Raw genomic sequence first — 14,395 nt, 5'->3', positions numbered from 1 at the left:
GAGCAGCTGTTGCAATGTTTTCATAAATTAGTTCTCTAACCAGATAATTATATTTTAAAAATGGCTAAAAAAATTGTACCAGTTTATGTCATTCACATATATATTATCATTAATTTTTCATTATAAAACAACTGTAATTCCAAAAGCTCTTTTAATAATCATAAATCAACATAGCTATTAATATGAAAGTATTTAATATCTGAAATATTTAATGGCTGTATCTTGCTGCTTCATGTGGGCATTTTGAGTTAGAATGAGCGAATATCATTTTATAGGTGTTGCCGTGAAGGGTTCCAAGTAGAAGCATTTTATGTTTCTTTGGGGGCTTTCCTTCATGGCTAAAAAATAAAACAGTTTTGATGTTTAACTCAGGTTTCCAATGCAACCCAAAGCAGATGCAAAACGATCTTCTTTGAATTCTCCTGAAGAAAAGTTCATTGTCTCTACAAAATGCTTAGTTCCAGGGGCCTAGAGTTGTTGCGTGGTGGAACTGAGGGTCTTCCTTTCTCTCCGCCTCCTTCTCAGAGGCCACAGGAGAATCGAAGTTTCCCGATCCTTTCTATGCAGCTCCCACACGCCCCTGATGGGTGTTGTGCACAGTCAGGCCTGAGAAGAAGCCTCTGACAACTTAAACACGTGGTGTTTGGCACGCATAGGCGTTTGAGAAGTGTTTGTTAGAAGTGAACTAAAATTCAGGGACAGCACCAAACAAAGTTCCAGAAAAGTCTTCCTCGTTGGGGACCCCAACATTTCTTTCTTGTCCTTTTCCATCTCAGTGACTCTGAAGACCTCCTGTGTCTTGCTATCGCATCCTCTGATTCGTCAAGACTTGAGCTCTCTGGCCGTCTTTCCCACTCACCAGTAGAGAGCTAACATGAGGGGGCCAGCCCAGTGGTGCAGCGGTTAAGTTCCCACTTCCCACTTCGGTGGCGTGGGGTTCGCTAGTTCGGATCCCAGGTGTGGACCTACGCACCACATGTCAAGCCATGCAGCGGCAGTTGTCCCAGATATAAAGGAGAGGAAGATGGGCACAGATGTCAGCTCAGGGCCAGTCTTCCTCAGCAAAAAGAGGAGGATTGGCAGATGTTAGCTCAGGGCTAATCTCCCTCAAAAAAAAAAAAAAAAGAGCTAACAAGAGTCCTCCTGCTTATTTGCATGAGAAATGCATCAAACCTTGACATTAAAAGATGAAATCTCCAGTAGGGTTTCCCGGGGGCTTAGGAAGCCCACCCAGGGTTGTTTCAGGTCACTATATTTCAGGTGGTAGCTCATGGTTGGGAGCGCTCTTCTGACAAGGTACCTATTTCATTAGGTAGAACTTCAGTTATTCGTTATCACCAATCTCCTGATGTGGCTGTGGGACTTCTGATTCCTTACATCCTGTTTATTTAATTCTTTTGATCCTACTATATTTGAAGACAGGTACGGTCCTCAGGTTCAAATCCAGTTGAATCATAGAGGAATATGAATTGAGTGTGAATTGTCATAGATCCACAACGAAAGAATTTAGAATTTATTGCCCCTCACTCCTCCAGGAGTCAGTGAGATAAAGCATTGTCCTCTTCTGGAACGCAAAAAGTGGCAGTGCCTGGTTTCCTCATGGCAGGGAAGATTTAAGCTGAACAATAGATTTCCCATTTTACATTATTAATAGTTATTAATTAAGTAGTATGTTATTTGAGAGTAATAATAGCTACCTACCATGTGCCAGATACCATGTGCTCTCCAAATTCATTCAATATTTAGAAGAATCACATAATATAACTATCAGCAGTTCACAGATAAGGAAATCATATCTCAGAGAGGTTAAGTAACTTACTCAAAGACACACAGCTAGTAAAAGAGCAGCTAGAATGTTAAACCAGGGATGTCTGTCTTGAAAACCCTGGTCCTGGCAAGGGCAGGGAGTCACTGGAGCACTGTTGGAGGCCCCATTTATTGATAAAAAGACTGACATCCAGCGAAGTCCAGCTAAACTAACTAGAAAATCTGGCAGAGAGTCTAGCAAAAGGCAGACTGGATTCATCTTCTCATTCTTACCCTTTCTCTAGTCTCCCATGCACTCTCTTTAATGTCGCTTATTTGTCCGTGGGTCCAAGGCCCTTTTCTTGTTACTTTGATGAAATTGGCCCTCCACTCAGAGGTGGAAACTCTGGGATACTTGGTGCTATTTTAAAATGTCTTTACATGGGGCTGGCCCCGTGGCCGAGTGCTTAAGTTTCCATGCTCCGCTTAGAAAGCCCAGGGTTTTGCCGGTTCAGATCCTGGGCAAGGACAAGGCACCGCTCATCAAGCCATGCTGAGGCGGCATCCCACATGCCACAACTAGGAGAAGGACCCACAACTGAAAATACACAACTATGTACCATGGGGCTTTGGAGAGAAAAAGGAAAAATAAGTTTAAAAAAAATGTCTTTACAAATTAGAAATACATTTGAAATTCAACCTTAATTCAACTTAGCATTTAAAATGTACTTTGTAGCTCAAGCCTTTGTGGTGGGCACTGTACAAAAGGGAAACAGTATTTCAAAAATTTCAAATTATTTAATTACTATTTCCATTAAGCTTATAAGCATATATATTTTGACGTGTCTCTTAATGGATTAAAAATACCCATGAATTCTTACAGCAGTTGGGGGTTTGTTTGACTCAAGAGTCGAGGTAATTTATTTTAAAAGTAGGTGATTTTAGGCACTTTTTGAAAGTATAGTATTCTATTGAATGCTTATGACTATACTGGGGAGTTGACTGGTTGTGAATACTCTCAAATGTTCGGAAACTCAGGAGTGCCTTCCAATAAAGTGGGGGATTCTGCAGAGAGGGTGGACCAGGCCATCATCATCTTTTCATTTTTGCCTTGTTTTTAGGAGAAATCATGTCTGTCCGATTAGAACTCTGTTCCTCTAGGTTGTCACAATGGACAGCAGCATTTTCAGCAGCTCGTGTCTGATCTTCAGCCCAGAAATGCTTTAAAGAGGAAATAATAGTTCAGTTGAGCATTTCCTGCCTCCTGGATTTTCAGATTATTGGGCTGCCTTGGGGCCTGAAAAGGGAAAATGGGAAGAAAACAGGAGAAGTCACCGAACGTACCCTAGCAAACACAGCCTTGCTTTCAGAGATTCTTTACTCTTCAGTGTGCACACCCCAGGGGAGAAAAATGGCCTACGTTTTAGAAATTTTACTGTTTTTAAGGAGGCAGGCAGTCAATTTCCCATTTCAACCACAGTACATGCAAACGCAAGCTTTTGCAGACAGGCAACTAGCAACTATCTTTTTAAAATGCTTTAAAAAAAAATTCAGATTGCTCTTTTCTCTGTGGAGTCTGCGTGCCAAATGACAGGGACCAATATGCATCTTCTTTGCCTATAAAACTCAGGAAGACACATGAAAGAACCTAGAAACGCATTCCTTAACGGGACTTCGTGCAGTTATTTTAAATAATTTATACACACACATACATATGTATCCCTCCTGTTCACCCCCTCTCCCTTTTTACTTGTGTGAAATCAGTAGCTACAGTAGCTGAAACCCACTTCCTCAGACCGTGACATTTCAGCAGGTCTTTGACTGAGAAGCCAAAATGCCTGGAGTCGCACAATCTGTTCCTCCAGGCCACCGACTCCCACAGCTACTGCCCAGCGCCTCGCCAGCCTCATTCAAGTAAAAGTTGCCCATCTTAGGAGGCCGGGTCTGAGTTTGCAGCTCCGAGTCGTGGAAGAGACACGATGTGCCGAGGGGGCCAATGACCTGAAACCGTGGCCGCGATCTGCTCTCTCCTCCACTCCTCCCTACACCCCTCCGGCTTTATCTAGCATGCCTTTATCAGGGACAGCAGCTCTCAGGCAGCCCCTGGGATGGTTGACTCTGAGTTTCTCCTTGAAACGCTTTCCGATCCCGTCTTCCGTAATCCAGCCGGCGAGAAGCGCAACAAGACTCCCGGGTCCTCTCCACCGCCTCCCGCCGCCACGCCGCGGGGGTGGCGTGGGTGCGCCGGACGCAGGCAGGTGGATGGAAAGACACCCACGGACACACCTCCTCCCTGCGGGTCGCTCCCGGCTGTCTTTGTCCGCTCGCCTTTCCGCGGGGGCCGCGCGCTGCCGCCTCTGGCCGGCAGGTGGCGCGGTTGGTTCACGAAGAGCCACTGCCGGAGCGGGAAGGGAGCTTCCACCTCCTCGCTGTCGCCCTCCCGCTGGGACCCAGGCTCGGGAGAAAAACCCGGCCCTACCCTGGAGGGAGACAGAGGAGGGGCAGCCTGGCAGCCTGGGAGGAGGACAGGTGGGAGGCCTCGTCAGCAATCGGGGCCCCTTCAAACTTCCGGAGAAATGTACCGGGATGCGTCAGGGGCCGGTCCCCCGGGCTGTCGGCTGCGTTGCCGTCGCCGGCCGGCGCTCAGGTGGCTGCACCGGCGGCCGGGGCATCGGGGGACAGACCAGTGGTGCCTGCGTCCCCAGGAGGTCGGCAGGGACACCCGCGGCGCCTCGGCAGAGGCAGCTGCGAGGATTCCTGGGGGTCCTGTCTCCCACCACCATCTCCGGGGGCGGCGAGAGCTGTGGGGACCCGCGCAGGGGAGCGGTCGGAGCGCAGAGCTGCAGCAACCGCTCCCGGCGCCTCCGAGGTCCCACGGTGATGTCTGTGCAGCCGCAGGTCCCCGCACTCGCACTTGAGCTCTTCGCTTCTCCCCCCGAGCCTGGACTTGCTGGGCCCGGTTCCAGGGATTCCCCCCGGGAAAGACACAGTTGCTTCCCCGCAGCCAAGGCCATCTCGGGGCGTCTCGCCGCAGTGGGGAGTACTGTGCTGGGGCTGGGACGAGACCCACGGCGTGAGCGCCGGGATGAGCTCAGAGGGGGCTTCTCGATTGCTGGAAAGTCATTCGTTCAGTCTCTGGGGACAGAGACTGAGCCCCTGCTTCCGGCCAGGCGCTGCACTCGACGTCGGGGACCGATGAGGTCCTCGCTCTCCAGGCAGTTGGAGAGCCTGGGAAGAAAAGAGTAACCAAGCCACAAAACTCCCCCCAAAGAACATTTCATGTGGAGATGCGCCACAAAGACACCAAACAGGGCAAGGTAGCTGTGGGGGGCTGAGGCCGCGCGCAGGAGTGAGGGTGCAGCCCCAGCCGGGGAGCGCGCGCGACGCGAACCTCAGCAAAAAGCAACAGCTAAGAAGCAGGTTAACTTTATACTTATTTTATTGCGATAAAAGAGCCTTTTCCTCCATCTCAAACCGCCCATGGGGGGAAGAGGGTGCTGCCAATCTTTCCTCGGGCTCCCTCGCAATCAACTCAGTCTTTCGAAGCTCCCTCCACCGCCCGGGGGCTGGACCCCTGAGGTGGCGTCTGGGGACCTCGCTGCCTCGGTCTGGCGGGGGCTGGGACCCTGCAGAGCTCGCCCCTTCAAACCCCGGGAGACCTCGCGCCCCGTGGGGCCCGGAGGGGGCGGGGCCTCAAGGCGGGCTCCGCTTGCTAGGGGCGGGGCCGGGCCGCCCCGTGTGAGCCACCATTGGCTGCATGCCCCAGACTGGCGGGTGCACGTCACTGGCTGGGCCCACCCCCTTGGCAATGTCTTCAGCCTGCTGCACTCCTAACTTAAGCATTTATTCCACTGGGATAGAAGCGGCAGGAGCAGCGTTGGCACCGGCGAATCATGGCTGGGATTTTCTATTTCCTCCTCTTTTCGTTTCTCTTTGGGATTTGCGACGCTGTCACCGGTTCCAGGGTGTACCCCGCGAATGAAGGTAGGAGCGGGGGGCCTTTCTGCGGTCGGGGACAGAGAGCGGACGATCCGCGACTGACTGTTCCCCGGGAACGCGAGGCCAGCAGATGTGGGGGGATCCCGGCGTGAGCGGTGCGCCCCGAGAAAGGGGCAGGGCCGAGGGGGTCAGCAAAGGGGAGGCGGGGAGCGGCTGGCCAGTCTGCCTTGGGGCGATGACCCGTGCGGGCTGCGGGGTTGCCCAAGTTTGCAGCGAAAGGACAAAGTTTATCAGCATCCGCCGGCGAGGCCAGCTCGAGGCGCCCCGAGGGGATGCACGGGATCAGCGCCAGGATTAAAACCGAAAAATTCTGTGGACCTGGTCCTCCCTACCACCAATCCCCCACCCAGCCCCGGTCGAGGGGGAAACGGAAGCCTGGAGCGCGATGAGGGCTTTTGCTCCCGGGCTCTTGCGAAAGCCTTGCGAGCTCTGGTTTCTGCAAAGTTTCCCGAGCACTGCGCTTCCCCGGACCCGCTGCGGGGCCTCCGTGGCGCAGCGGTTGTGGCGCCGCTCGCCAGTGACCTGATTTCTAGCACTCGGCGTCAGACACCTTTCTCCCCGCCGGGCTCCGCGTCCCGGGGGTGCGATCCCCGGCCTAGGGGACCCAGGCTCCTCAGATCACCCCGCAGACCTGGGGAGCCCGCCGGCAAGTTGAACATACTCGAGCTTTGCTAGTTTGCAAGGAACGAGAGGGACCGACTGGACTCGTCTCAGTGCTCAGTTTTCTGCGCGCCTGTTTGGACGTTCTAGAAGGGTTGTGTGTGTGTCTGTGTCGGGGAGGTGGGGGTTGATCATTTAGTTGCTGATGATCACAGAGAAAGGCGAGTTGAGTGTGTGCGTGTGTATGTGTGCGTGTGGGTCTGTGTGCGTATGCGCGCGCGCGCAAATGCGTGTATGTGGGTGCGCGGGTGCCCGCGTGGGCGCGGACGATTGTGTGCCTGTGCGTGAGTGCCCTGATCGTGTGCGCGTACATTCCGGCGAATGCTCGTGCTCGAGCCCGCCTGCATCTAGCCTTGCATCCGTCTCTCCGACTTTTTCACACGCCCCCTCCCCCATCCATCCATCCATCCATCTATTCATCCGTCCGTCTCTCCAGGATCCGTCCATCCATCCTTGTGCAATCTATCATTTTCCCTGTTCCGAAGGAGGGAGCCAAAAACCAACTTAGCCTTGGCTGGTCAGCCGGTACCCAGAGCTCGCCAGACGGAGGCTCCGAGAGAGTCACACACCTGCCAGCCGACACTGCTTGGGAAAAAAGGGGCGCGCTCTTACCCTCTCCGTCTCCTCCCTCCTTCCGACGTAGCTTCTGGTGCTATCTCGGCCCCTGCCGCCCCTCAGTCCATAGGGTCATTTCTCTGCGCGGAGTCGTGGCCCCCGCGTTCTCCTGACTGCTTCGCACACTTAATTAGGACGCCCCCAAGACTTCTCGCACCAGACACAGAGGAGGTTTCTTTCTTTCTACCCTTTCCTTGCGTTTTTTTTTTTTTTGGCAACCGAAACTTGGGAGCCCCAGGCACAAAAAGGTGCTGATGGAGCCGTAGGCTGATGTGGAAAGTGGGGGAGGGGGAGTCTGCCCCCCTCTCCGACCCCTCCTCCCCCTTAAAAATTAATTCATTTTGTTGCTTTTTATTCCCATCACGTTGCCTTTTCTCCCTTTTACCCTCCCTTTCTACTCCCTCCCTTTTTTTGTAAATTGGGTCTTATTGTTCCCTTTGTGTCCCTAATCCACCTTACATAAATCCAAATGGATGTAGCGGGCTTTTCTCTAGGGACCGAGAAGAGAGAATGGGGAGGGGACGCAACTCCGGGCGGGAGAGACCCCGGGAAGAGTCCACATTTTAAAATAATTAACAGACCCCAGGAATTCAGGCTTCTCGGTAAAACCAGGAGCAAGAGCCTGGTTTGAACTCCTTTGACTTCGGGGTGAAATGAGGGGAAGTGGGCAGAATTCAGGGGTCTGGGGGTGACATTGAGGGTTGGGGTGCGCAGGAGCAAAGATGAAGGCCTCCCATTCCCACCCCTCCCCCCGCTGAAGAGCCAGCCTCGCTGATCAAATTAATAACCCAGTGGTTCCTTTGAGATGGGCCTTTCGACCCTCAGACCTGCAGATCTCTGTGGGAAAGCGAATACGAGAGGTTAGGAATTCACTGCGTGCTTTTCAATGTCCCCGTGCCTAGGACTGTTGCTGCCTGGGCGGGATAAGCAGCTCTGTCGCCGCCCTCCGAGTCCCCCTAAGCTTGGACGCGTACTCTTAGGTGGGGCAGAAGCATGCTAGCAGTCTCAACCAGCACTCCATACCTGAAATTCAAACGAGTGATTTCCTCCTGGGCGGAGGACGGGTCTCCGATTGTCCTCAAAAAGACCTGGGAAAGAGAATACTTCAGTCCATTTGTACCTAAGTCTAGGCGTCTGCCATTCTCGGTTTCTGAAACTTTGATATTTAAAAAAGCAGCTCATACCACATCCAGGGCCTATTTCTTTGCTGGCGGAGGGGGAAAAAATGTGGGAGGGGGGAGGCTTTTCATGACTCTGAGTCCTCTCTGCTAGAATTCACTTGTGGCTCTGTCACCATGATGATGAGTTATGTGGTCATCTGAAACTTGCAAAAACAAATAACTCTAGGAGATAGCAGACAGAGATGAATGCAGATTTTGCTCTGGAGTGTAACTACTCTACCATAGATCTATTTATTTTTCTGAATTGTACTTGAGATTCCTTAGTCGTCCCTTTTAGAAAATGAATCAACTGAGCCCTGGGATGGAATTTTAAATGCTAAGCAAGTTAAATAAATAAGAACCTGCAGATTTAAAGAGGGGAGAAGATCAAGTGAGTAATGATTATTTACATAAGTGAGACCAAGTTTAGTTTCTGATCAGAGTTGGATATGCGCACCCTGGGCACATATGGAAACGCTCAGGCAAATGGTTTTCGTACTATTGGCTTTTTGCAATTGGAAATTAATCTATTTTTCTTTGTTTTCTTGTAGTTACCTTGTTGGATTCCAGATCCGTTCAGGGAGAACTTGGGTGGATTGCAAGCCCTCTGGAAGGAGGGGTAAGTTCCGAGTCGCTTTCTGATCCAAAGGGTAAAATGGAGTGATTAGCAACTTTCTGAGAGTCCTAATGGCTTGATTCTTGTTGATTGTGGTGAAGGGGTCAGATTCCCGCCATGGCCTAGGAAGTGAATTACGCTTTGTTGGAGAAATCCTATACTCCCTTTGGATAGCTGTGCCATGGAAGAACTAGAAACCAAAAGGGCAGAGAGGGGTTTCAAAATTAGGAGATTGGTGGAGGCATAGACTCAATGCCTATTAAAAAACTAAAATACCGACAGGAAATATGAGCTGGGGCCCAAATTAGAATTTATGCCTATTACTGTGAGGGCCATTGAAGTCCTGACAGGGTTAATTTCAGAGCAATTGTTCTGTTTCCAGATGAGGTAAATGAATAAATAGAGATACTAGGGAAGAAACATTTCTAATTGCAACAGGCACAGGTTTGGTTCTGTGTATAAGAAGTGCGGGCTCAGGACAACCTTAAATCACCTGCGGTTCTCATGCATGCTGAGTGAAAGCCTTATAGGAACTTGTGCCAGGCGCACGATATATGCAGAAAGTCCCCCAAGCTTGAGTATTGTTGGTGCTCAATGGGAAAAGTTTAAGTATTTGGAATCTTGGTTCTTTGGGGATCCGGGAGACTGGATTATAAAGTATGAGAGAGCTCATCGCTTTTCATTTCTTCTCGAATTTTCCATCGCTGCCTCCATCAGAGATTCAGAGAGTAGATTTAGGTCAATGGCCCCATTTGGCTACCCCACCCTCCCCCTCTTAATAACAGGTCAGAATGAATCAGTTTGGGAAAGAAATCAGTACAACATGTAACTTTGATTTCTGCCAAATTGGAATCACTCTCAAATCCTTTAAAAATTAAGCATATCATCCTACCTTTGCTTCATAATCTATCACTGAGTCAATTGATTAAAAACAACGGGATGAAAAATCAGGAGTCTTTTCCCAGGCAAAAATTGTACTGCCAGCTCCCAGTATGGTCTGTTGCATAAACAATAAAGGATTAAAAACTAAAGATTCATAGAAACTGTTACAGAAGACTAGTTTCAAATTTAAGACAAGGCAAGGAAGCAGTCATGAAAATGGAGAATTTTAGGCTTTTTCCAAAGCAGGTTCTATAATCTATTGGAAATAAAACAGAGATTGCCCTGCCTTTCTGTTTTCAGCCTGAACTTGAATGCAGTTGGTTGAGTCCCTGCTGAAAAATTCTAGTCTGCCCTCAAAACCATTTTTTTAAAAGGAGGGAGAGTGATTGGCAGGCCTCTGGCTGTGTAGACAGGCTGTATTCACCACTGATTGCAGGCAATTGCCCTCATCCTTTGAATGCGAAGAAAGGTACAGCTTTATCTTGTGAGAGTCAGACTCTTGTTAATCCTATACCCTGGAAAGGTCACTGATTCAGGGAAGCATTCCCATGCTACACCAGGGCTATTGCTCTGTGGGTTGAATGTATTAGAACTGCGAGCAAAATTGAGGATAGAAGGTATCAGTACTTGCATTAAAAAATTTAATGTCTGATTTTTCTTACTGGCTGCTCTCAAGTTTGAAGAGAGAATGCATCTAGTATGATTTTGCACCTGACTTGTTACACTAAATATCCATGTGACCTATTTAAAAGCAAGGAGTGACACATTTTTTAGTATAGTCTATGGTCTATCTAGTTTCTGGAAAGCTTTTATTGCAATTTAATATCCTGCAGACATCTTTCCCCCTGCCTTCCCACAACTGCTGAAAGAGCGCCTGGTTCCTTTTTGTAGACACAGAACTTCTTTTGGCTGTCTCAAAGTCTCTTAAAAACATTCTCTGCATAGCTGGTTGTATACAGCCCAGAACTTTTTGCTGGCTGAATGTAGACTTCTGAATGTAGAATGTTGTTTGTTCCTTTTCTTACATATTACATGTGTAACATTTTAAGTATTATTGGGAGGGGTTAGAAATGAAATTTTATTTGTGTATAATAGAATTTGTCATTCCAAAAAATACATAGTAGCCATTGAGAAATTATGTGCCAAATCATAAAGTTTAATTAATCTCTAGGTGATGAAACTGAAGAAGACTTTTTCAGGCTTAGAATGAAGCGATGAATTGCGTATCTACCAAGGAGAAATGAATTGGCTTTAAAAAGTTCCTTCCAGCTGAGAGAAAAAGCATATCTAAGTCTTTTGATTATTCTGAAATCTCTACTTAGAACGGTTCCCCTCTTTTTTGGCTGGAAACTTGGAATTACAGTTTTGTCCAATAATGACATTTATTTGTTGTTATTTTTAAAAAGAAAAAGAAACTTTTGACAATACCACCGAGGCAAAATGAAATATAGTCAGAGACAACTCGCTGTTCTCTTTTTTTCCGTCAGAACAAGTAAGCAGAACATGAAAATAATGGAAAGTGATGACGCCTGATGGCAACATTGTAGCAAAAGCCCAGTTTCTTAGCAGTGTTCCTTTAGAGGAGTATATTGAGTTTCTGACACTGATGGTGAAATACAAAACTAAGGGGAGACTTGCCATTGTTCTGGCGAATTGATCAATGTGTGTAGACAATTACGTTCAGGCTGGAAAATTCACTTCAGACCTGAATTACCCTGTATGAACCCTGTGGAGATATCCCTATGTGCTTTCATTTACATTGATAAATGTGATTTTCCATACTCTTTGTTCTGAGATGAGAAGCATGCTGAGTAGGGGTTTTTTGAAGGTGGGGATCTATTTTTGGATTTACATGAATTTCCCCAAATACGTAAATTACTGGTGATTTATTGCTTAGTGGATGAAAAGAAATTTTAATCACCACAGGGCACTTATCCCTCCCAGTTCCAACTTTCATAATGGTGGCAGATAAAAGGGATGCGGAATTTTATGCATTATGGTCTTCCACATAGTCACATTTCCATCCATTAATAGTTTTCCAATGCACAGACGGAAAACCCGTTAAAAGATACGTTATGATTCTATGTACTTCATTGGATTGAATGAAGCTTTAAGCTGAGCTATTATAGAATACAAATTTTTTTAAACTATGCTTTTTTCTTTTAATTATATTCATGTGTCAGATACTGAGGCTTGTTGACACCAGATCTATATAAATGCACTACTGCAGGTATTAATGAAGAATTGGAGGCTCACTGGCAACCTCATAGGGAGCCCCCAAACCGTCTTGCTGCTTTTAGGATTACTTGAAAGAGTATGGCGAGAGTGGAACCACACCTGTAGTTACAGTAAATTGTGCTGAACTCTGATTGTCTCACCCTTAAAATCTTTATGTCAGAAAGTAGATTGCAAAAAAACTCTACCATCCTCCTTTAATTTTCTTGGGCTTTCGATGATAAATACCACTTTGCTTAGAAGCAAAGCATGTATGCATTCATGTCTACTTATGTATCTATGGTTTAAAAATAAGAACAAGGTACAAGCTTTTTAAATGAATACATGCTTTTGAAAAGTGTTCCACCATTATAAATTCAGTGTACTTGAGAAACCCAACTGTAAAATTTACGCTCTATCTTCCCAGGATTACTGAAACCAGAATGGTGAGATTTTCATTTTCCTTTAAAAGGTAGTGATGGTGCCAAAAAAAATCGACTGACATTTTTTTAGGTATTAGAGAGCAAAGTTCTGACAGGAGCACCACTAATTAACTGATAATTGTCTTCCTTTGGCAAGCGCTACTCTTCCTGCTCTTAATTTGCAGGTCTCTGCTCAGTTGTTGAAACAGTACACATACAAGTTTTTCATTTATGAGTAAATTTGAACTGTTGCCACTTGAAATTGTAGCTGTTGTAAGAGGTGAATTTGAGGTTGTTAGACCACCGCAAAGAACTGCTGAGAGCTCATAAGCAATAAATCCACCAATGCCTTTGGATTTTAGGCAAAAGGATGAAACATTAAAAAAAAAAAAAAAAAAACACTTCCCAATAAAATATTGTTTTATCTCACATAAGATGCTTTATCAGTGAGGGCTGGTGCCCGGTAGTTTCCTTTCTTATTGAAACTAAAAATCACTGGTGTCCTATGAGAGCAAAATAGGCTTGACAAATCACTGTATGACGAAATCTCGTGATTGATACATTTCCTTTGGCTCTTTGCAGTGGGAGGAAGTGAGTATTATGGATGAAAAAAATACGCCAATCCGAACCTACCAAGTGTGCAACGTGATGGAACCCAGCCAGAATAACTGGCTACGAACTGACTGGATCACCCGAGAAGGGGCTCAGAGGGTGTACATTGAGATTAAGTTCACCTTGAGGGACTGCAATAGTCTTCCGGGCGTCATGGGGACCTGCAAGGAGACGTTTAACCTGTATTATTATGAATCAGACAACGACAAAGAGCGTTTCATCCGAGAGAGCCAGTTTGCCAAGATTGACACCATCGCTGCCGACGAGAGCTTCACCCAAGTGGACATTGGCGACAGAATCATGAAGCTGAACACGGAGATCCGGGATGTAGGGCCGCTGAGCAAAAAGGGGTTTTATCTGGCTTTTCAGGATGTGGGGGCCTGCATTGCCCTGGTATCGGTCCGCGTTTTCTATAAGAAGTGCCCGCTCACGGTTCGCAATCTGGCCCAGTTTCCAGACACCATCACAGGGGCCGATACGTCTTCCCTGGTGGAAGTCCGAGGCTCCTGTGTCAACAACTCAGAAGAGAAGGATGTGCCAAAAATGTACTGTGGGGCAGATGGTGAATGGCTGGTACCCATTGGCAACTGCCTGTGCAATGCTGGGCATGAAGAGCGGAATGGAGAATGCCAAGGTAAGAGGAGCCATATTGTACTTTTCATTAGGGCTTAGTGCACGTAATTAAATCAGAGATGAGACTAAATGGAGTAAAGCCAGTAATTAGCAGCCCCTGTGGGATGTGGTGGGACAGAGGGGTCTAATGAGTAAGTGCTATAGCTCCAGGTGGCAAGGCTAAGACTTTTCTAACACCAACGAAATAAATGATGCTGCTGTAATCAGCAGAAGGCCAAACACATTTGCTAACAGGCACTTAGATGTGAACTGGCTTGATGCGTCCTCTCAAATGTAAATGAACAAGCTGAAGAACTGGGCTTGATTGATCCTCGCTTACAGAGAGCGCACACATTTTCAAACCATAGTTTTCCCCTCTATAGACTTGGTGAAATGGCAAGGACGGTAAATCTCTCCTCATATGTATATGTATGTGAGTGATTTAAATGTGAAATTAGGATTGCGCTGTTCCAGTTCCCTCCAGCTGATTAAAATCGAGCTGTGTGAGGACAGTTCAGTTTTCCCTGCCTGGTGGACCAGTGTAGACATGACTCAACAAAGTGGAATGACAGTGTTTTGAGTCCATTCTGTTCCACTAAGCACCCATTGATAGCGTCTCTAAGTGAAATTAATCTTGATGAAAGACCTCTTTATTTCCCTGAGGAGGTGACAAAGAGTTAGTAAGAGTCTTCTTATTTGATCTGTGGTCAGAGGGAATAGTAAATTGTGATCCATTTTTGTTATTGAGTTTTGGAAGAGATCTAGATATTTTTTATCATGTTAATTACTGTTTGTCATATTATTAAGATGACTTTTTCTCACCTCAAGTTCAGTGTATGCAATTCCTTTTTCCCTGC

The 14,395-nt window shown here is 47.1% G+C and overlaps 1 protein-coding gene across 2 annotated transcripts in view; it reads left to right on the top strand.

Moving 5' to 3' along the window:
• The first annotated feature begins 4,180 nt into the window (after window positions 1–4,180).
• EPHA4 (EPH receptor A4) overlaps window positions 4,181–14,395 on the top strand; it is a 140,097-nt gene continuing 129,882 nt past the window's right edge. The window contains exons 1-3 of one of the 2 annotated variants that reach the window (XM_070618395.1): window positions 4,181–5,730; window positions 8,732–8,799; window positions 12,897–13,560. In XM_070618395.1, the coding sequence (XP_070474496.1) occupies window positions 5,640–5,730; window positions 8,732–8,799; window positions 12,897–13,560 (823 nt within the window). In that variant the 5' untranslated portion in view covers window positions 4,181–5,639. The remainder of the gene's footprint in view (window positions 5,731–8,731; window positions 8,800–12,896; window positions 13,561–14,395) is intronic. The other variant, XM_070618396.1, reaches the window with a different exon arrangement.

The sequence above is a fragment of the Equus przewalskii genome, chromosome 5 (genome assembly GCF_037783145.1).
Source record: "Equus przewalskii isolate Varuska chromosome 5, EquPr2, whole genome shotgun sequence".
In the NCBI taxonomy this organism is placed as follows: Eukaryota; Metazoa; Chordata; class Mammalia; order Perissodactyla; family Equidae; genus Equus; species Equus przewalskii.
This window is presented reverse-complemented; position numbering and strand designations above follow the sequence as displayed.